Source organism: Callorhinus ursinus, unplaced genomic scaffold, assembly GCF_003265705.2.
Source record: "Callorhinus ursinus isolate GAN/ISIS: 27379988/994484 unplaced genomic scaffold, GSC_fseal_2.0 scaffold19, whole genome shotgun sequence".
Taxonomy (NCBI): domain Eukaryota; kingdom Metazoa; phylum Chordata; class Mammalia; order Carnivora; family Otariidae; genus Callorhinus; species Callorhinus ursinus.
In genome coordinates this window covers 15,669,647-15,691,874 of record NW_027397081.1, presented here as the reverse complement: position 1 = coordinate 15,691,874, position 22,228 = coordinate 15,669,647, and the positions used below count along the sequence as shown (strand labels likewise).

Genomic DNA, 22,228 nt, shown 5'->3' with positions numbered 1-22,228 from the left:
GCAGGCTTCCCGCCGAGCAGGGAGCCTGATGTGGGGCTTGATCCCAGGACCTTGGGATCATGACCTGAGATGAAGGCAGATGCTTAACAACTGAGCCACCCAGGCGCCCCAGAGTAGACATGTCTTGTATCAACTTAAATCTTTTATTTTTTTTAAAGATTATTTATTTATTTATTTGACAGAGAGAGAGAGACAGCGAGAGAGGGAACACAAGCAGGGGTAGCGGGAGAGGGAGAAGCAGGCTTCCCACCAAGCAGGGAGCCCCACGCGGGGCTCAAACCCAGGACCCTGGGATCATGACCTGAGCCGAAGGCAGATGCTCAATGACTGAGCCACCCAGGTGCCCCTCAACTTAAATCTTTTAAGTTTGATAACTGTTCCGTGGTTATATAAGAGAATAGCCTTCTTGGGGCACCTGGCTGACTCAGTTGGAGGAGCGTGTGACTCTTAATCTCAGGGTATTGAGTTCGAGCCCCATGATGGGTGTAGAGATTTAAAAAAAATAAACTTGAAAAAAAAAAGTGAGAAAGAATAGACTTGTTAGGAAATACTGAAGTATTAAGGGACCTAAGAGCATGATGTATGCAATCTACTCTCATGATTCATAAGAAAAGTAATTATACACATACACACACATATACCAAATACAATTTCTTTCTTTTTTTTTAAGATTTTATTTATTTGGGTGCCTGGGTGGCTCAGTTGGTTAAACGACTGCCTTCGGCTCAGGTCATGATCCTGGAGTCCTGGGATCGAGTCCCGCATCGGGCTCCCTGCTCGGCAGGGGGTCTGCTTCTCCCTCTGACCCTCTTCCCTCTCGTGCTCTCTGGCTCTCATTCTCTCTCTCTCAAATAAATAAATAAAATCTTAAAAAAAAGATTTTATTTATTTATTCATGAGAGAGAGAGAGAGAGGCAGAGGGAGAAGCAGGCTCCCAAGAAGCAGGGAGCCCAATGCGGGACTCGATCCCAGGACTCTGGGATCATGACCTGAGCCAAAGGCAGATGCTTAACCATCTGAGCCACCCAGGCGCCCTACCAAATAAAATTTCTGGGGTGGCTGGCTGGTTCAGTCAGTAGAGCACTCAGCTCTTCGTCTCAGGGTTGGGACTTAGGGCCCCACGTTGGATGTAGAGATTACTACCAAAAAAAATCATTAAAAATTTTAATTTAGAGAGAGAATAAAAAAGCAAAAAACGTGGTAAAATGTTAATAACCTGTGACACTAAGTAAAGGGTATACAAGGACTCTCCGCTATTTACAACTTTCTGAATGTTTGACAGTATTTCAAAATAGAATTACATGTATACATATGGAAACTAAAACAAGGAAATAAAAATGTTTGCATGACCATAAAGGAAAAGATTCACATGCAAATATTCCCCAAACCAATGTCTTATCCAGAGACTATCTTCTGGCCACGATCAAGTTACAATCTCAGCTGAAGAGAGATTTGAAGAAATGTAGCAACATACTGCTTTTCAGAGTTTTCTTTTTAAGGTCTCAGCCTTGAAGAATTATTTTATTTATTTGATTTTTTTTAAGATTTTATTTATTTATTTGAGAGAGAGAGAATGAGCAATAGAGAGCACGAGAGGGAAGAGGGTCAGAGGGAGAAGCAGACTCCCCGCCGAGCAGGGAGCCCGACGCGGGACTCGATCCCGGGACTCCAGGATCATGACCTGAGCCGAAGGCAGTTGCTTAACCAAATGAGCCACCCAGGTGCCCCTGAACCAGTTCTTTTTTGAGACAGACTATACTGAGACAAAAAGTTGTCAGCAACAAAAGAAACTATGACCTTTATTAACAAAGGTGAATTACCTACAGGGTATTTGTAGTTTATCATCTACCCCAAAACTCTGTGTGTATAGGTGCCCTCTGAGTAGGCCCAGAGTTCCTGCCTTCACTATATGCATCTTCTGTAACCTGGCAGGCCTACGTGGTGAGAATGCGCAGGCGCCTGAAGGTGTAGGTAGACTGGATGGGAAGGAAGGAGGCTGAATCTAAGATATACCATTTTAGAGCCTAAGGGTCCCCTTGCCCCTTAAAAAGAAAGACAAAGAGATCTCAGAGAAATCCTGGCCTCTGCTCATTTTTCACAGGGTTAAGGGTCTTTTTACTAATTTGGGACCCAGATTAATTCATTCAGGCATCTTTAGGGAGCCTCTTGGGAAACATCCTGGCCACGTGGTATATCACTAACACAGATGCTTCTGACTAGCTTTTATTCCTTTCACCATGTTTCACCAGTCTGTTTTGTTAATACCTCTTAGGTTAGTTATATTCTTTAATTTCTAACCGCTTAGGGCTTAGGTTGGTTTCCATAACAATAAGTGAAATTAGAATCAAGTCCTCAGAGTACTTCAGTGATAATTGTTTTGTCTTTCTAATAGTTTAAGAAATCTAGGTCTTCGGGGCACCTGCGTGGCTCAGTCGTTAGGCGTCTGCCTTTGGCTCGGGTCATGATCCTAGGGTGCTGGGATCGAGCCCCCATTGGGCTCCCTGCTCCGCGGGAGGCCTGCTTCTCCCTCTCCCGCTCCCTCAGCTTGTGTTCCTTCTCTCGCTGTGTCTCTCTCTGTCAAATAAATAAATAAAATCTTAAAAAAAAAAAAAAGAAAAGAAATCTAGGTCTTCTATTAAAAAAAATAACAATGTGGGGCTCTGTCAAATAAATAAAACTTTAAAAAATAACAATGTATAGAGATATCAAATCACTGTGTTGTACACAGTGTAACATTTTGGGTCAGCTAGGATCAAATAAAAAGTTTTGGTCATGATCCTGGAGTCCCGGGATCGAGTCCCGTGTCGGGCTTCCTGCTGGGCGGGGAGTCTGCTTCTCCCTCTGACCCTCCCCCGCCCCATGTGCTTTCTCTCTCTCTCTCATTCTCTCTCTCTCAAATAAATAAAATCCTTAAAAAAAAAGTTTTTAAATAAAATAAAATTCTGGGGCACCTGGGTGGCTCAGTCAGTTAAGCATCTGTCTTCAGCTCAGATCATGATCTCAGAATCCTGGGAAGGAGGACCCACATCGGGCTCCCTGCTCAGCAAGGAGCCTGCTTCTCCCTCTCCTTCTGCCCCTCCCACTTCTTGTGCTCTCTCACTCTCGCTCTTTCTCAAATAAATAAATAAATAAAATCTTTTTAAAAATAAAATAAATAAAATTCTGAGGAAAAAATTTTAAAAAACATTAAAAGAGTAAAACAATAAACACCAAATGGATCTAGATATTGCTTTAAGAGACGATGAAAATTGCAATATAAATGACAAAGATTAATATGAAAAATATTTTAAATATTTTCTGGGACAAAATATTTATCATATATAATGCCTATATAATGTTTGAACATGACGTAAAGTTTATGATCCAATTCTGAATCAAAGCACTGATTTTTTTTTTAAGATTTGAGAGAGAGAGTGTGCATGCACACACACAAGTGAGGGAACGGGGGGAGAGAGAGAGAGAGAGAGAGAGAGAGAGAAGCAGATTCCCTGATGAGCACTCAGCCCCATGCGGGGCTTGATCTAAGAACCAGGAGATCATGACCTGAGCCAAAACGTAGAGTTGGATGCTTAACCGACTGAGCCTCCCAGACACCCCTCAGAACACTGGTTTAAAAATATTACGAATAATTTCAGTTTGGAGCAATGTTTCTCTAAATTAGAATTAATTTTTTTAAAGATTTTATTTATTTGACAAAGAGAGGCACAGCAAGAGAGGGAACACAAGCAGGGGGAGTGGGAGAGGGAGAGGGAGAAGCAGGCTTCCCGCCGAGCAGGGAGCCCGATGCGGGGCTCGATTCCAGGACCCTGGGATCATGACCCGAGCTGAAGGCAGACGCTTAATGACTGAGCCACCCAGGTGCCCCGAATTAATTTTTTAAACAACTAAGAACAATTCAAGCAAGATTGATTAATTTGGCATAACTGGGAACAGAATATGCATAATGATAAATTTTATTTATTTATTTTTAAGATTTTATTTGTTTATTTGACAGAGAGAGACACAGCGAGAGAGGAAACACAAGCAGGGGGAGTGGGAGAGGGAGAAGCAGGCTTCCCGTCAAGTAGGGAGTCGGATGCGGGGCTCGATCCCAGGACCTTGGGACCATGGCCTGAGCCAAAGGCAGACGCTTAACGACTGAGCCACCCAGGTGCTAAGAGAAAATTTTTATTATAACAATACAATTAAGGATTTTGCCAAAATTAAGGCAAGAAAAATTAATTTAATGGAATAAATATATAATAATTTATGAGTTGTCGGGCGCCTGGGTGGCTCAGTCGGTTAAGCGGCTGCCTTCGGCTCAGGTCATGATCCTGGGGTCCTGGGATCGAGCCCCGCATCGGGCTCCCTGCTCAGTGGAGAGCCTGCTTCTCCCTCTCTGCCTGCCTCTCTGCTTACTTGTGCTCTCTCTCTATCTCTCTGTCAAATAAATAAAATAAAATCTTTAAAAAAATAATTTATGAGTTGTATATGACTGTATTATTCCATCCAAACATTGCTGGCCCATCATGAGAATACCCAGGCATGTGCAATAACAATTAAGTTAATTTATGGGGCGCCTGGCTGGCTCAGTCGGTGGAGCATGTGACTCTTGATCTCAGGGTTGTGAGTTCAAGCTCCACGTTGGGTGTAGAGATTACTTAAACATAAAATCTTTAAAAAAATTAAGTTACTTTCCCCTGGATATTCTGTTGACTTTAAGTCATACAAAAGCCATCACTTTACATATTTTTTTCTTTTGTCAAGTGTATTTGTCAAGGTAAGGGGATAAAGCATATTTAACAGTTAAGCTTTCAAATAACTCAAATATTTCAATATAGGGATATGTGAGCCCTCGCTTGTACTCCAACCTGGCCCCACAAATACTGGGAGTAGGCCTGTTCCTTCCACCTCTCTATATGGGTAACTATTTTTATCTGGTTTTGGTCCTTTTAATGTTTCTGTTTGAAAGTAATAAATATAGATGTGTAAGATATAAAATATTCATCCATTCTTACAGGAAAGGTAGCATTCTCTGTATAGTGTTCTCTAACTAGCTTTTTAATTTAAAATGATGTTCTGGCCATCACTCCATAGTCAGTATACAGCGATCACTATGCTTTTTTTTTTAAGTACTTTTATTTATTTATTTATTTATTTATTTATTTATTTTAAAGATTTTTATTTATTTGTCAGAGAGAGAGAGAGAGAGAGCACAAGCAAGGTGAGCAGCAGAGGAAGAGGGAGAAGCAGGCTCCTCACTGAGCAGGGAGCCCGATGTGGGGCTCGATCCCAGGACCCTGGGATCACGACCTGAGCCAAAAGCAGACGCTTAACAACTGAGCCACCCAGGCATTCCCTACAGCAATCACTATGCTTTTAACAGCTGCATAGTACTCCACTGTGTGGGCCCATTTAAGGATTGTGGATAGGGCGCTCAAAAAAGTGTTGTACCGGGCGCCTGGGTGGCTCAGTCGGTTAAGCGACTGCCTTCGGCTCAGGTCATGATCCCGGGGTCCTGGGATCGAGTCCCGCATCAGGCTCCCAGCTCCGTAGGGAGCCTGCTTCTTCCTCTGACTCTCTCCCCTCTCATGCTGTTTCTCTCTCACTCGCTCTCTAATAAATAAATAAAATCTTTAAAAAAAATTTAAAAAAAAGTGTTGTACCTCACTTCAAGTTAGATGTGGGGGGCGCAGAGGCTTCTAAGATGGTGTCAGTCACGTGTGGGTGACGTAAAGGAAGACATCCCCCAACACTCATCTTTCATTCTAGTGTGGAGCGCTTATGATCAGATAAATTGGCTGGTGGATGGTTAAAATAAGGTTGCACCCCGTGTGTAGAGGCAGCCTCTCTGGAAGGGACTAGATGTTTCCAACCTCAGTCACAGGGGAGAGGATGGACCCGAGAAGGGAAACTCGACCTTAGAGAGTGGGGCCTTTCGTTCTGTCCCTCTAGGGCCTGAGCTCTGATGGGTCTAAACCAGTCAGCGGGTGCTTCCAAGCTTACACCATGCACAAGGCACCCTGTTGCTCCAGATAATTTACCATAGTTTACAAATCCTCTGTAATCTGGCCTCATCCCTCACTCAACTCATCCTTTCCTTGCAGGGTACTAACCAACTGCAGGGAGTCTCCTGCACACAGCATGCTGGGTTACACTTTAAAGATTTTATGTTTAAGTAATCTCTACCCCCAATGTGGGGCTTGAACTCACAACCCCACGATCAAGAGTCACATGCTCCACCGACTGAGCCAGGTGTCCCTAGGTCACACTTTATGTATCTTTATTTACTTATTTTTAAATTTATTTAATTATTTTGGGTGCCTGGGTGGCTCAGTTGGTTAAGCGACTGCCTTCGGCTCAGGTCATGATCCTGGAGTCCCGGGATCGAGTCCCACATCGGGCTCCCTGCTCAGCAGGGAGTCTGCTTCTCCCTCTGACCCTCTTCCCTCTCGTGCTCTCTATCTCTCATTCTCTCTCTCTCAAATAAATAAATAAAATCTTTAATAAATAAATAAATTTATTTATTTATTTATTTATTTAATTGTTTTAAGTAAGCTCCACACCCAGTGTGGGGCTTGAACTCACGACCCTGAGATCAAGAGTCACGTATTCTAATGACTGAGCCAGCCAGGTGCCTCCCCTAGGTCACACTTTAAATAGCACATGTCACGGTTACCTACTATTTTTTTAAAAGATTCTATTTATCTGAGAGAGAGAGGGAGAAATCACAAGTGGGGGGAGGAGCAGAGGCAGAGGAAGAAGCAGACTCCCCGCTGAGCAGGGAGCCCGACCTGGGGCTTGATCCCAGGACCCTGGGGTCATGACCTGAGCCAAAGGCAGACGCACTTAACCAACTGAGCCACCCCGGCACCCCCACGGCTACCTATTATTATCGTGAAAATGAAGCTAGATACCAACTCCTCCAGGCAGCCTTCTCTGACCACCTCAGGCTGGGTTCAGTAACTGTTGTATGGGCATATTTGCACCCTAGTATTTGACACGTTGTATTCTATTTTTTTAAATATTTTATTTATTTATTTATTTATTTGAGAGAGAGAATGAGCTAGAGAGAGCTTGAGAGCGGGGAGGCTCAGAGGGAGAAGCAGACTCCCCGCTGAGCAGGGAGCCCGATGCGGGACTCGATCCCGGGACTCCAGGATCATGACCTGAGCCGAAGGCAGATACTTAGCCAACTGAGCCACCCAGGCGCCCTGACACGTTGTATTCTAATTGCTTACTCACCAGAGTACAAGTTCCCCCAAGAACATGGACCCTGTCTTAGTAGTCATCCTGCCTCCAACTCCACCTTAGTACCTGACACCCAGTATCCTAGCTCAGAATGAGGTGGGACAGAGGAGGGAACCACCACCATGCCCTTTTCCTTCACATCAAACCCTCGCTGTCCACATGTCGTCTCTATTTTTGACTCACTACTATTATCACTCAGGATGAATTGGAATGTGGCCCAAGAGTCTGGCTTCTCCAACTCATGGGTCCTGCTTTCTCAGCCCCCCATCCTCCCACCTACTCCGTAAAATGAGGGAACAATTCAAACTAGGGGCAGCAGGGGGCGCTCTCAGGCAAAGAAGAAATAGAGAAACCGTCTAATCCTGAGTTCCAGTTGCACCCCATCATCTGCCTTTGCTCAAGAGCCGGCAGTGGCTCCCGATTGCCTACTCTATCTTAAGATCCAGTTCCTCCCCTATGACCTCACTCCACCTCATCTGCCCCAGCTCTTACATGCATGCCCCCTCGACCCTGTTGAATTTCTAGTTAGCCATGTAACACTCTTTATTGAGTACCAGCTGTTTGCATAAGGGTGGTGCCACAGGTGGAAGTAGTGGCTAAAGCTCTCCTCAAGGCACTCCAAACAAACATATAATGGAAACGAAAGCAGTGGGCTTGCTATGCAAATGTGCTTGCAAGCCACGTCATCTAGCCTCCCCTCCAGCCAGATGGCTCCTCGGAAACTGTTTATGCAGAAATTCTGCAGTTGTCATTGTCAGTGCCTCTTTCTTCAGCCTCATCCCTCTCTCTTTGCTCCTGCCACTTGCCCTGCCTGGAATGCTCAAGCCTCACTGCTCCCTCTCGAAACCCGCCTTTTCATGAAAACCTCCACAGTTGCAGAAAGACTTTCCTAGCTAGTGCAGGCAGAGGTCCACATGGATGCTCTCTTTGCTGAATCCGTGTTGTGCTTCCTGTTTATACGACAGAATTCAGTGCTCCTTCGTCCGCTACTTTCATTTCCGTTATATGTTTACTTAATTCAGCTGTAAATTGTTACAGGTATAGTGCACTGGTTTTTGGAGTTAGAGCAATCTTGCTTCAAGATTTAGTTCCTTGAGGTGATCAGAAAGTTTTGGAACTGGACAGCGGTGATGGTTGCACATTGTGAATGTGCTAAGGCCACTGAATTGCACACTTAAAATGGTGAAGAGGGTGCATTTTATGGTATGTGTATTTTACCATATATATATATATATATATATATATATAGCAAACAAATATATATAGGGGGCACCTGGGTGGCTCAGTCTGTTGGGCGACCAACTTCTGATTTTGGCTCAGGTTATGATCTCAGGGTTGTGAGATTGAGCCCCGCTTTGGGCTCCACGCTCAGAGCAGAGTCTGCTTAAGATTCTCTCTCTCTCTCCCTCTGCTCCTCCCCCTTCTCCACCCCACAATAAATAAAACAATAAGTAAATTTTTTTTAAAAAAGGGAAAAATATATAGTTCTATCTCTCACAGGCTGTGTGACTTTAGACCATGTCACTCTTTGTTCTTTAGTTTCCTCATTTTGGGGGGCAAAGATCAAGATAAATATTGGTGATGAAAATGATCCCGATGTAAAAAAAAAAAGAGAGAGATCCTGATGGGAAAGGTCTAAGTTGTAAAGCACTGTACAAACATCAGATCTGTCTCCTCTGAACAGTCACTGGTTCAGTCACTTGCCCAAGATGAGCTGACGAAGTGGCAGGGCTGTCTCGAGGCCACCAATCCTGTAATGGAGTTTACAGTCCGCTGTTTGAGACCAGAGTTGAACATGCGCTGTCCAGTGTGCCAGGGATGCCAAGGGAAGGTGCCAGGGGGGAGCACAGCCCCAGTCTTACCTAGTCTGGGGCTTTCCCCTGATTCCAAATTCTGGATTCTCCCTCACCACTGGAAGCCCCAGCCACAGGGGTGTGGCGCAGGGAGGCGGGGAGCAGGCCCCAGGCTTGCCTCCCCTCTTTCTTTCCTCCTTTCTCCCTGCCTCCAAGGTGAGCTGTGGCAACTACAGTGGGGACCACAGGCTCCCTCGTCCAGGGCTCCACCTGGGCGGCGCAGAGCTCTGTGTGGAAGGGGAAACAAGGCAGAAGTGGCCTTCGGGGAGGAGAGGGCCAGGAGCCGCTGGGTGGTGAGCCTGGATTCCCCTTAGGCTTCTCTGCGGGGGACTAGCTGGCCTTGCCTCAGGGACAACTCCAAGTCAGATTTAAGCAGCTCTCTGGGGACATTCTGGGTGGTGGTATTTTGGGGAGCGGATGTGAACTTCCCTGAGGGGGAGTGGTGTAGGATCCGGCATCCTGCTCCCGGGCCCTCTCCCGGACCCCACCAACATGCTCCCTTCTCCAAATTTAGGGTGGGGGAGGAAGTAGCAGGGCCCTCAGAAGCCAGAGAACTGAGATGGGGGGGGGCGGGAGGTGCAGGAGGCTCCATTCCAGCAGCTAACAGGAGCGGGTCCTGCAGAGCTAGAGGGAGACCCAGAAGCCCCCACTCCTGTCCCCAGGCTGAAATCCTGGCTGGAGGGTCCCACTCTTTCCTTGATCAGAGGTCACTGGGCGCCCAGGAGGCGGTCCCCAGGGACTCCCCGTGCAGCCGCGGCTCTCTCCCCAGCACCCCCACCCCCGCATTCTCCCTCCCTCTCCTGCTTTCCAGAAGAGGGACCAGTGGACTGAATCCCCGCTGCCGGCCGCGCTGGGAAAGGCCTGGAGACCGATTCCCGGCTTCCGGACAGCCCCAGGGCCCCCGCCCAGCCCCTCCCCGGCCCGCGGCGGCCGCCTGAGCATTTAAGGTAATGTTTGGGTTGGTGCGAGTGGCGCCGGATGCCCCGCCTCCCGCAGCCCCCGCTGGGCGAGACCCCGCGAGCTGGGCTCCCGGGACTGCGGGCGGGATCCCCGGGGGCTGAGGCCTGGGTGCTGGAGGGCTGCCAACGTGGAGAGGCCCCCTGGGGTCAGAGGGTTCAAGAAGGACAGTCCCCATTCGGAGGCCTTAGCACGGTTGGGAACCAGGATGGGAGCGCGGCCCCCCTCCCTCTGGCTTAAGGGTCCCTAGTCCCCAGGAACAGTCCCTGCGCATCCACATCCTTTCTCCTTCTCTCCCCCCAACTCCCGGGCAGAGAAGGGGCTGAGAAGAGAGGCCACTGGCTCCCAGGGGAGTCGCTGGAATGCTGGGAGCCTGGGAACAGGCCCTGCAGTCCCTGGGAAAGCCAGGCTGTGGGAATCCCACCCGCAGCCCCCTCCCCAGGATGGACCACCGGATGCCAGAGACCCCAGCTCCCCCACAGGGGGCTTTGTGACAGTAGAACCCCCCCTGGCTGGACCCCAGAGTTCAGGAGGCCAGCTGTGACGCGGAGTCCCCTCCCCCGCCCTCGGCCGGCCCGCCTGCTCCAACATAATTCTGGCTATTGTGCCACTCACCCCTTCCCCGCCCCCCTTCTCTGGACCCCTGTACAATGGGGCCTTTGCCGCCTCCAGCACTCAGGGTGGAGATGAACTCACTCAAGTTTTTTCCAAGTTTAAAAATAGCTCCGCCCATCCTCCACCCCCAAGTCACCCTCCTCCTCTTCCCGGGGGTTTCTGGGGCGCACCTCAGTCCAGGCTGCACCTCCTTCCTCCTGCCCTGGGTCAGGTGCAAAGGGCATGGGTGAGACAGCGTCCGGCCAGGATAGGGGCTGCTTCCCCCCATTCAATCTCTTCCCCCACATCTTCCAACCCAGCCCCCCAGTGTCCGGTTTCCTGGCCTGATGATGTCCTCAGCAACAATTGCCCCCCACCCACCTCCCACCCTGTTTTCCACTCCCTCAGCACAGCCTCCTCCCAAGTTAGACCCCCATTCTGGAAAACTTCTCTCCCCTCCCCTCCAAAGACCCAAACTGGTCTCTATTTTCTGGCCAGGCCAGGGGGTTCCCCAGCCTCCATAATTGCCAAGTTTGCTGGGCCACCCCCCTCCACCCCCTGTTCCTTCCTCATTGCAGCTGCAATGTCTTTATGAGCTTCCTTCCTCCGCCCAGCCCGCCTTTCTCATATCTTCTTCCTGGTCAAGTCCCTGGGCCAGAGGGGTGGGTGGGAGGCCTCTGGGCCCGCCAGGCGGGAGCTGAGAGAGGACTCGAGGGAGGACACCTAGGTTAGAACCCACCCCCCCCCCAGTGGCCCCTGGCGGCAGGTCCATCCTTGTGTTTTTACCTCCCACTCCGCTGTGGCTGGGGCCCTGCTCTTCCCACTTTTCCTGACACCCAGATGAAAGCCCCACCACCGGGAAGACCGTAGACCATGGCCACCACCCCACCCAGCCTCAGTTTCTCTGCCTGTGGTCAGACCTATGCCAGAGAGACTACACAGAGGACTTTCCACACAGCGGTCCCCTCCTCTCTGTGTACCCTGGGTCTAACCATGGGGGTGGAGGAAAGCAGCCTTCCTATACCTTCCTTCTGGAGAGAAACAGACAAAGAACTAGGACTCTGGTCCTGGGCCTCTTCTTGTTTTGGCCTACAACCGGGCAGCACTGCTTCCAACCCAGCCCAGGCGCCAGTCTCTGCTGGTGCAAGACCCATTGCTGCCCCCTTGATCCCCCCTTCAGCTGGGTGGCAGTCCTCTTGCTGAAAGTTCTTCCTCTGCTTCCTTTCTCTTCCCCGCTACTGCTGCAGCTCTACCTTCTAGCATCTTCGAGGAGCCAGAGGGCTGATACTCTCCACCACCTTGTGTTCCTGCCTTCACTGCCCTTTCTTTCTGTTTCCAGACCTCTCTGAATCCTCTCCAAAGTCCTGATCTCTCTTTGGTTTGGAGTCCCAAAGTTGCCTGACCCCTGACCTCTACCTGCCACTCCCTGGCAGCCCCGATCTTGCCCCAAGCTGCTGGTTTCCTTAAAGGACAGTCCTGGTGCTTGTTTGGTGGGGTCGGGCAGGGAAAGGATGTCACCCTGGACTCCAGCTTCATTTCCCCTTCACCGCAGAGACAGTTCCTCCACCCCCACCTGGCTTCCCTTGGCAGAAGACAAATTCTGAACTGACTGTCCTTGGTGGTTAGCTGGCTTTGTTTTCAGGCGGAGAGGAGAATGATTAGTTAATGGTGTTAAGTGAAGGGAAGGGAGTGGGGGCAGGGAAGCCAAGCTCCATGCCCAGCTCTGGCTTGCCAGGGCAAACAGCATCCTTCAGCCATTCCCACTCCTGCCCCTGTAGACAAACTTATCCATTCCACTCTGGGCCCTGGGCCAGTCCAAACGTTCACTCTGGGGGATGCGGAGCCACGGTCCTCTCCCCCGCAACCCAGGCTCCGGGCTCCAGGCCCCTACCCTGGCCGGCTTGGCATTGCCTCTGGCTGAAGACTGATGGAGAGAGAGGAGGGGTCAGCAAGGTTCCAAAAAAACGAGGCTGATGTGGTTTGCCAGTCATCTCTGCGTCATCAAAATACCACCCGGAGCCTTCTCTCAAGTCACCTGCCCATCTGCAGCGTTTGCTGCCTCACGCGGCTCCTCCCCCACCCTGCAGAAAGGCTGCCCTGCCAGGGACAGGCCTCCACCCCCAACCCAGACCTCTATTTGACCCTCCCGCTGAAGGAGCCGCAGCAGATGTGATGCTGGGGTCTCTAAGAGGCAAGAGCCCTTCCCACTCCCCAGAGCCTTCCTTCAAGAGGCCAGAAGACCCAGGTTTGGGAAGAGGGGGAGCTTGCTGTGTGGAGGGCTGCCTGCAACCAGATCTGATGCCCCCTCCATGCTTCCCCTCCCCCCAGGTGCTGAGCCACAGTCAACCCTGCTTCAGGGGGTTCTTTTCAACCATCAGGACAGCAACAGGTTTTCAGGGGCCAACCTGGAGACCTCGCACCCTCGCACTTCCTTTCCCCTTTTCTTCATTCAGGTGAGGGGAAACTAAGTCCCAGCTAGGCTCATGGAACGAAGAGGGCACAAACAGAATTTTCAAGGTCTGGACATGGACATGGACAAGTGTGAAAACCTTGGGCCTGTGAATTCAGCCCCCTCCCTTTCCCGCTAGTCGGGCCTTGCGGGAGATTGGGTTTGAAGGGGCAGCCCATAAGGCGCCATCTCCACTCCCCAGGACCGGTACCTCTGGGTCTGTGGCACCGGGCCCAGGGTTCTTCCCTCAAAGCTGCCGGCTCTGCGAGGCGGGGGGTGTGCGAGGCTCGGGGGCAGTGCCGGGCCGGCCGCAGCCGCAGTGGTGCAATCGTTCTGGGAAGCTACCGTGGCCGGCCAGGGTCTCTGTGGCAGGGGTCGGGCGGGGCGGAGGAGGCGGAGGCGGGAAGAGGAGCCTGCACGGAAGGCCCCGGTCTGAGGCTTCTCCGCCCCGCGATCCGCCAGGGCCACACAGGCTGCTAGGGGCTGCGCGGGGGCGAGCGCGGCTGGTTCTGACCCGGCGTGACTCTGGGCATCCAGGCCGGCCTCTCTTTCTCTCCTCGCCGCCGCCTCGGCCAGCCAGCCCGGCCTCCAGACACCTGTCACTGCCCCCTCGGCCGACCCAAGCCGGGCCGGGGGCTGGGCAGCCGGCCCGGCCTCGCTGGGGCCGAGCGGCCAGGCGCGGCTCCGGGCCCGCCCCCACGGAGCGGCGCGGGGGCGGGGGGCTGCGCGGGGCGGGGCGGGCCGGGCCCCCTCCCCCGCCCCCCTGACGTCAGCCCCCGGCGGCCGGCGGCTCGCTCACTAGACGCTCGCCCTCCGGCCGGGAAGCATGGGGCCGTCTGGGCTCATCTACGCCCTCCTGCTCGCCGCCTGCTGCTGCTGTCGCCGCGCCGCGGGTGAGTGGCTTCGCGGGGTGGGGGTGGGGGGGGGCCACGGCCCGGGCCGGGGGGGGGGGGGGTGGGGGGGGGGGGGGGGGGGGGGGCCACGGCCCGGGCCGGGGGTGAGGGGGGGCTTCGGCGGAGCGTGCCGGGCAGCGGAGCGGGCAGCGCGGTGCGGGCCGGGGCTTTGCGCTCCGGCGTGCGCTCCTCCTCGCCGGCGCCCCGGCGTCTTGCGCGCGTGCAACTCTTCTGTGCAGCGAGTTTGCAGCCTGGATTCTGGGGTATCCCGGGAGGAGGACCGGGGAGGCGGGGAGGAGGCTGCTGCCCGGAGCGGGAAGGAGTGGAGCCGAGCCTCTCTGAGAGCTGGGGAGAGCTCTGCCTCAGGTGCCCACTCTGGGGGCCCGCGGTTGGAGCGGCGGTGGCAGGCGTAGCGAGAGCGCATCCCCAAATCCCGAATTCTGCGCCCGCCTGTTGCCGGAAAAAGGCAGCTTGCTTAGCGGGAGGAGGTGCGCGGACGCCTCCTCTCCCGCCTGGGCTTCCAGCCAGGCTGGAGGTGAGCGGGGGGAGGGGGGGGTCGGACGGCGGCTCCCGCCGGAGCAGGGCGTTGGCAGGGGTTGGGGGGCGGCATGGGTCGCCTCGCGCCTGCCCGGGTGACGGGATCACAGGTGGCAGAAACGAGGAATTGAGGGTGTCCAGAGTGGAAGCGCCCCAGATCCGTTACGCCTCCCGGAATGGGACCACATTCAGGTGGGAAGAGCGCCCCTGCACCTCGGAGTTTTTCTCTGGAACTGCCCGGCAGCCCGCTCCTCCCGGGTGCACGCTGCCCTTGTATGGCCTGCAGCGGTGTCGCGTGTTTCTCTTGGCTCCTTTTCCCGGGTCCCAGCCGCTGTCCGGCTGGGGAAGGGGAGGGCCAGGCAGTACCCAGTTCACTGGCCTCATGCCCAGTGCCTGCAGTGTCCCTGGGGTACCCCCGGCTGCTGGCTCCCAAGCTGTGTTTCTGGGGAAAGGGCGAAATTGGGCTCCACAGCGGCAGCAGATCTAGCCCCACCCTGCCCTGCTCCTTTAGCTCTGGGGAAACGGAGTCAGGGATCCGAGGCCTCTGCTCTGGGTTGAAGACCACTCCATTGTCTGGGAGCCAGCCCAGGGCAACAGCCCAGGCGTCCCCGAGGCCTGCCAGATGGTATTGAGTGACATCACCTCCTTACAGGGTAGGGAGCACCCTGGCACCACTGACGTCACTCTTGCCCACTGCCTGGCCCTTGCCCTGACCCCTGGGGGAGATTCTGACCCCTCCATGCTCACAACACTCCCAGGATGGGGGCCTCTGAGTTTGTGGGATGTTCAGAGGTACTGCTTAGGGAGCATGTGATGGGAGCTTCTGGCCATGGTTGGCCCACTAGGTCTTGCGGGAAATTTGGGGAGGGCTCTGGGGGCCAGAGTAGCGGTGTCTTCCCCTGGGCAGGCATGGGGACACAAAGGGGCCTGTGTGGCTCAGCCTGGCACGCGCCTCGCATTCCCATACTCTGAGCTCACTGGAAGGGGTGGGGGCCTGGAAGGAAAGGGGCCTTCCTCTTGGCCAAGAGCCTGGGTTGCCCCTCTGCCAGCCTCATCTGGAAGATGCTCGTGCTCAGGGTCTCTGCTGCAATGACCAGAGACGGTCACCCTCAGCTTCCCTAAACGGGGCAGGGGGGAGGGGGACGGGAGGGCAGGGGAGAGCAGGCTGCCTGGGGGCAGCAGGTAGAGGGGGGTTGAGGGTTAGGAGGACCGAGTCTCCGCCGGACCCTGCAAGTGGCAGGGGGAACAGCTGCAGGGCAGGGGCGTGAGGGGAGGGCATGGAGAGCAGCTGGAGCCGACAGCTGCTGGGACGGGCGTCCTCCACCCCAGGTGTGCCCGGAGAGGCGGAGCCCCCTGAGCCGGAGCTGGTGGAGGCGGAAGTGGGCGGTACGGCGCTTCTCAAGTGCGGCCCCTCCCATTCCCCGGGCAACTTCAGCCAAGTGGACTGGTTTTCTGTGAGTGCGCGGGCCCTGGAGAGGGCGGCAGGGGGGCGGGCGGCTGTCCCCTTCCTGCGCCCCGGGACCCTCACGTCCTCTTCAACACGGGCCCTTAGGTGCACAAGGAGAAGCCGACGCTCATCTTTCGAGTGCGCAAGGGCCAGGGCCAGAGTGAACCTGGGGAGTATCAGCAGCGCCTCAGCCTCCAGGACAGAGGGACCACGCTGGTCCTGAGCCACATCACGCCCCACGACGAGCGCATCTTCCTGTGCCAGGCCAAGCGCCCTCAGTCCCACGAGCACCGCATCCAACTCCGTGTCTACAGTGAGTGCCCCACCTGAGGGTTGTGGGCCCTGCGGGTGGTCGTTGGTGCTGGAGGTCCCAGGCTCCTCATTTCTTTCCCTTGTAGAAGCTCCGGAGGAGCCGACCATCCAGGTCAATGCCTTGGGCATCTCGGTCAGCAGTAAGGAGCCTGAGGAGGTGAGACTGGCCAGGTGGGAAGGAGGAGCCCGGGTGGGGCCAGGTGGGGCCTCCGTGGCAGGGAGACTCACACCCTGTCCTCCTCAGGTGGCCACCTGTGTGGGGAGAAATGGGTACCCCGTTCCTCAAGTCATCTGGTATAAGAATGGCCACTCCCTGAAGGAGGAGAAGAACCGTGAGTTGCCCTCTGAGCCCTAAGAAGCCAGGCTGATGGCACCACACAGGGAGCCCCCTGCGTTTCCTTGTGCTTTGTTTGCTTCAAGTACACAAGTGATGCGTGAAAATCTCTTCCTGAGAATTTAAACTGTGCAGAAGGAAAGTTCCCTTTCCGCCCCGGATCCCCTCACAGAAGTAACCTCTGCTGTCATTTAGTGTTCGTTCTTTCCAGGCAGCTTCTGGGCACTCACAGAAATACACCAAGGCACATGGAGGCTTTTATTTTTTTTATCATCTAAAGCGGTGGTTCTCAACCAGGGCTGACGCTGCTCCCCCTCGGGGACGTCCAGTCACGTCCGGGGAGCTGATGCTAAACACCCCATAGTGCACAGGACAGCCCCCCAGCCCCCCCAGCTAAGGTCGTGCTGAGGTTGAGAAAGCCCAACCTCAGTGGCTCGGTGTGGCACCTGTCGTCACGCTGGTATTGGTTTTCTTCGGTCGGTGGGTCCTGGAAATCTTCCCAGCGCAGCCTGTGGAGCTGTACCTGATTGTTCTGCCCCCCGCCCCCCGGATTGCCTACGGTGGGGACGGTGGAGGGGGGCTGACCGTGCAGTCCCTGGTTGGTGGACATCTGGAGTGTTCCCTGACCGCCTTCCCCCGTCACTGCGGCATCCCGTCCGCAAGGGTCAAGCGGCACGGCTAGATGCTGAGACACAAAACCGCTGAGCTGAAGGGTCGCGGGGGCAGGGGTCCCTCTCCAGGTGCCCCCCAAGGACTCTGGGCTGGGGGTGGAGGCGGGGCTGGCGGCCAAGCCCTTCTCCCCTCCCCCCCCGACTTCTCCCCGGCCAGGGGTCCACATTCAGTCATCCCAGATCGTGGAGTCAAGTGGCCTGTACACCTTGGAGAGCGTTCTGAAGGCCCAGCTGGTGAAGGAAGACAAAGATGCCCGGTTTTACTGTGAGCTCAACTACCGGCTGCCCAGCGGCAACCACATGAAGGAGTCTCGGGAAGTCAGCGTCCAGGTTTTCTGTGAGTCCCAGTGCGGCCCTGGGCTGAGGCTGGTGGCAACTCCGGCTAGCGCTGCTGCCCAGCGCGGGGACAGCTCTGGGGCTGAGGGCCGGGGCCTGTGCCTCCGCAGACCCGGCGGAGAAGGTGTGGCTGGAGGTGGAGCCCATGGGGGCGCTGAAGGAAGGCGACCGCGTGGAAATCAGGTGTTTGGCGGACGGCAACCCCCCGCCCCACTTCACCATCAGCAAGCAGGTGCGGAGGGCACCACGCTAGGGGCCCGTGGGCCGCGGGACTGGCTGGAGGCCCCTCCGCTCACCCCTCCGCTCTCTCCCAGAACCTCGGCACCAGGGAGATGGAGGAGATGACACCTGAAGACAACGGGGCCCTGGTCTTGGAGTCTGCCCAGAAGGAGCATAGTGGGCTCTATCAGTGTCAGGGCCTGGACTTGGAAACCATGGCTTCGCTGCTGAGCGACCCACAGGAGCTGCTGGTGAACTGTGAGGGGCCAGGGGCCCAGGACAGGGGGGACCGGGGTGGGGGTGGGGGGCAAGAGGGAATTCGCCCCGCCCAGGCTGACACCACTGCTGTGTCCCCAGACGTGTCTGATGTGCGGGTGAGCCCTGCAGCTCCGGAGAGCCAGGAGGGTGGCAGCCTCACCCTCACTTGTGAGGCGGAGAGTAACCAAGCCGTGGAGTTCCAGTGGCTGAGAGAGAAGGTACCCAGGCAGGCCTGGGGTTGCGGGCTGCGTGGGGCTGGGAGTGAGCCCCTGACCCCGTCTCTCACCCCAGACAGGCCAGGTGCTGGAGAAGGGGTCTGTGCTCCAGTTCCACAACCTGAAGCGCGAGGCAGGGGGAGGCTACCGCTGCATGGCATCCGTGCCCAGCGTCCCGGGCCTGAACCGTACGCAGCTGGTCCACGTGGCCGTTCTTGGTGAGAGGCCCTCTGGGCAGAGATCAGGCGGCCCCTTGAAGCTCCCCTAGGCTGGGTGGTTTCGAGCCCTTGGAGGACAAAAAGCCCCCTGCTGCCTGGGATGCGCTGGTGGGGACGGGGAGGCAGGCTAGCAGAGTTTGCTGCCACACCTGTACCCCTCCCTCCCTAAGGGTCCCCATGGATGACATCGAAGGAGAGGAAGATGTGGGTGCGAGAGAATGAGGTGCTGAATCTGTCTTGCGAAGCCTCGGGACATCCCCGGCCCAGCATCTCCTGGAGCGTCGCGGGCACGGTGAGCAGGCCCGTCGCCTCTGCCCCGCGCTCAGGAATCCCTGCCCGGGGCTCTGCTGCCACCTCCGGGCAGCCCTCCCCGTGCACCCCTCCCTGAGTGGCTCCTCCGCCCTTGTAGGCACAGGAACAAGACCAAGATCCGCAGGGCGTCCTGAGTGTCCTGAATGTCCTCGTGACTCCAGAGCTGTTGAGGACGGGTGCTGAGTGCGTGGCGTCCAACTCCCTGGGTAGAAACACCACCACCATTTTCCTGGAGCTGGGTAAGGGCCTCATCCTGCGGCGTGGCGGGCGTGGCGGGCATGGGCACCACTGTGTGCTTTGCCTGACGCACCTGTCAACGCCCTGCACCACTCACCAGCCTCCAGCAGAAGCACTGGCCTGGGCACTTCCACTGCCAGCCCCTCCGTCCGAGCCAACGGCACCTCCACAGGTAGGCATGCGCTCTGGGCTCCAGAAGGGGGCGGGTGGCCTCCTGCCCTGACCCTTCCCCGGGGAGCCCTGTTGAGAAAGGTGAGCAGGGGCCCATCTTCCGTCCACCCTGGGCTGTGGGGGGTGGGGTGGGGTGGGGGTGGGGCATGGTTGGAACAGGGCCGCCTGGGGCCGGGAGTGACCCGGAGTGTCTGTGGGACAGAGAAGAAGCTGCCGGAGCCGGAAAGCAAGGGCGTGGCCATCGTGGCCGTGACTGTGTGCGTCCTGGTCCTAGCCGTGCTGGGTGCCAGCCTCTATTTCTTCTACAAGAAGGGCAAGCTGCCGTGCGGGCGGTCGGGCAAGCAGGAGATGTAAGCACGGTACCCAGCGCCCTGCGCCCCCACCCGTCGCGCGCTCCCCAGCTTGTCGCCTGGGCAGGGATATTCCCTGCCCACCGCCCCTGCCCCCCCGCCCACTCACCCCTTCAGAGCAGGAGGGGGCCGCTGGGGGTGAGTGCTCCCCACTTTCCTGCCCACTGGCTAGCTGCCATCACCCACACGTCTCCATTCATCGCCTGTCCCCCTTCCCTGAGCTGGCCCCGGAGCGCCTAAGAGCCCATCGTCACCCAGTCTGACGTCTTTGCCAGTGAGCCTCCCCTTGCTCGCCCGAGATGCCAACTTCTTGCCTCCCTCCCTCCTCCCAGCACGCTGCCCCCGTCTCGTAAGAGCGAATTTGTAGTTGAAGTTAAGTCAGATAAGCTCCCAGAAGAGATGGGCCTCCTACAGGGCAGCAGCGGTGACCAGAGGGCGCCCGGAGACCAGGTAGGAGGCAGCTCCTGTGGCCAGCGCCTGACGCAGCTTCAGGGATCGCGAGCAGCAGGGGCTGATGGCTCTCGTGTCCCCGAACACTAACTCTGTCTCCCCACTTCCTCCTCCTCTGGTGGGAGACTGGGAGCAGGCCCATCTTGGCTTCCTAACAAACACTAGTCCCAGATGGTAGGGTGAGGCGAGTGGCCGAGGGACCCTGGAGAAGGGGTAGCTCCCAGGACTGAGAGCAAACACTGCCCGTCACCACCACCTTTTCCCCAACAGGGCCGTGGCTCAGGTCACCAGGTGCGGTGTGGCCAGTCTGGTTTGGGGGCCTAGGCTCGCCCACCCTGCCCCACCACCCCCTCCCGCTGCTTCCCTCCACGCCTAGTCCATCAGCTTTGGCTTCAGTCCCTCGTCCCTTCGGCGCTCACACCCCAGACTCCCGTTCCTGTCCCCCCCGCGCCCCCCCTTACCTCTCCTGTCCACCCGTTTCTAGGGAGAGAAATACATCGATCTGAGGCACTAGCCCGCCCAGGACCCTGAGCGCCCTTCCCGCCCGGAGTGTTTTCTGCTCCCCGCTCACCCCCTCCCTCCCAACGCTCAGGACGATCGCCAAAGCCTCCGAAGCGGGCTGTGGAGAAGGCCCCTGCCCCAGTTGGCCTGCAGGCCCCATTTCAGAGGGCTGAGTCAGCCCGAGAGGGTCCTCTTCAGGGACCAGCCCGCCCCTGTCTCACTGTTGGGTGATGCTCACCGCAGGGAGGGGCCTCAGCATCCTGGGAGCGGGAAGGAGTTTCTCACAGACCATGTTGTGGGTGTACATACCTGTCTTCTGCCGGCAGCCGAAGGAGGCAGCCTGTTTATCTTGCGCTGGTTTCGTGCCCCAAAGGCTGGCTTCGTCCTTCAGTTGTGTCGCTGAAGTGAGGGCTCACTGAGCCCAGGCCCCTCTCACACCGGTTCTGGAGAGTACCACGGCCTTCGTGACAAGCGGCTGCCCACCTGCTTCAGGAGCCCCTTTTGTGACCCACCTTTCTCTGGGCACAAGCCAGGACTGGTGTCATTTCTTAAAAGAGGTGTTGGGTGTATCTCATTGTCCCTGCAGGGAGGAAGCTAGGCAGTTCTCCAGAGTTAGGCCATTGAGCCCAACACCCCCCCCCCCAATTTGGCTCCCACTGCCCAGGCAAGGGGTCATGTCAGACTAAAAGGTGGTAAGGTTAGGGGACAGAGATGAGGTCCAGACTGTCTTTTAGGAGGATTAAGACTATAATTATACTAGCACCAAACTTCGACGAACTGAGCTAATGGGATTAGACCCTGGCAGAAGGGCCCTCATGGGAGAATGGTACTTTGGGACGAGAAGCGGGCCTGGCTAGAGCTTTGGGGTGCGTATGTGTATCTGCATGTGCGTGTGAGTGTATGTATATGTGGTTTTATTAGGTCGGGTGTAAATTTGCAAATTTCCTTTATATATATATATATATATATATATGAAAAATAAAGCTTAATTATCCCAGGAATGTCACACTACTTTTTATTCATCATGGTACCACAGCAGCCTGGGGCCTCCAAACCTGGCACTGCACCGAAAGAAATACGAAACCCTTTGCATTTGGGAGCGGGGACCAGGGTTACCTCTGTTTCTGAGCAAATGGCTCAAGTTCTACCACAGAGAATAATGACCCTTCTTAGCAGCAGCAAAGCCGCCTTGCCCGAGGCAGCCTGCAGGGCCTGGTGGGCTGTGGGCAGGGAGCTATGGGCCCTTCTCTCGGCTTTCCTGCCGCGCAGACCTGCCTTGGGGTAGCAGTAGACTCACAGTGATGACTGGGCTGGCCGAGTCTGTCTGTCGCTCTCCCACCCCAACGGAAGAGCAAGAACTCCAGTCTGCTACAACAAAAGAAACTTTATTTAAAAATATTTTTTTTTTTTTTTTACAGACATGGGTGCTTGAAAAAGCTCTTTAGTTAACTGTATGGAAATGAAAAAAATTAATAAATAACATTAGTATAACAGACCTCTAAACATTAATACACTGGCAAAACAAAAGGGACTTGAAAATGAATCTTAAAGCTCTGCTCTTCTCTGTAAGAATATTTACCTTCTGTTTTTCTTATTCTTTACAGGTGAGAATGATTAAATACTGCTAATATAAATTTTTTTTTATATTAATGACACATTTTTAAAATAGTCCACAAAAATCTCA

General features: G+C 55.2%; 1 protein-coding gene across 2 annotated transcripts; it reads left to right on the top strand.

Annotated features, from left to right (window-relative positions):
* Positions 1 to 13,828: 13,828 nt before the first annotated feature.
* On the top strand, positions 13,829 to 21,534 carry MCAM (melanoma cell adhesion molecule). Of its 2 annotated transcripts, XM_025894011.2 has the most exons (16): positions 13,829 to 13,976; positions 15,843 to 15,967; positions 16,066 to 16,273; positions 16,359 to 16,429; positions 16,517 to 16,604; positions 17,435 to 17,614; positions 17,724 to 17,845; positions 17,928 to 18,090; positions 18,190 to 18,308; positions 18,382 to 18,523; positions 18,694 to 18,815; positions 18,933 to 19,074; positions 19,173 to 19,244; positions 19,446 to 19,593; positions 19,926 to 20,043; positions 20,528 to 21,534. In XM_025894011.2, the coding sequence occupies exons 1-16, from the start codon at positions 13,910 to 13,912 to the stop codon at positions 20,555 to 20,557; spliced, it is 1,917 nt and encodes a 638-aa protein (XP_025749796.1). In that variant the 5' UTR covers positions 13,829 to 13,909; the 3' UTR covers positions 20,558 to 21,534. The 2 variants fall into 2 exon arrangements, with proteins under 2 accessions (XP_025749796.1, XP_073759948.1); XM_073903847.1 differs by lacking the exon at positions 19,926 to 20,043.
* The last annotated feature ends 694 nt before the right edge of the window (positions 21,535 to 22,228 follow it).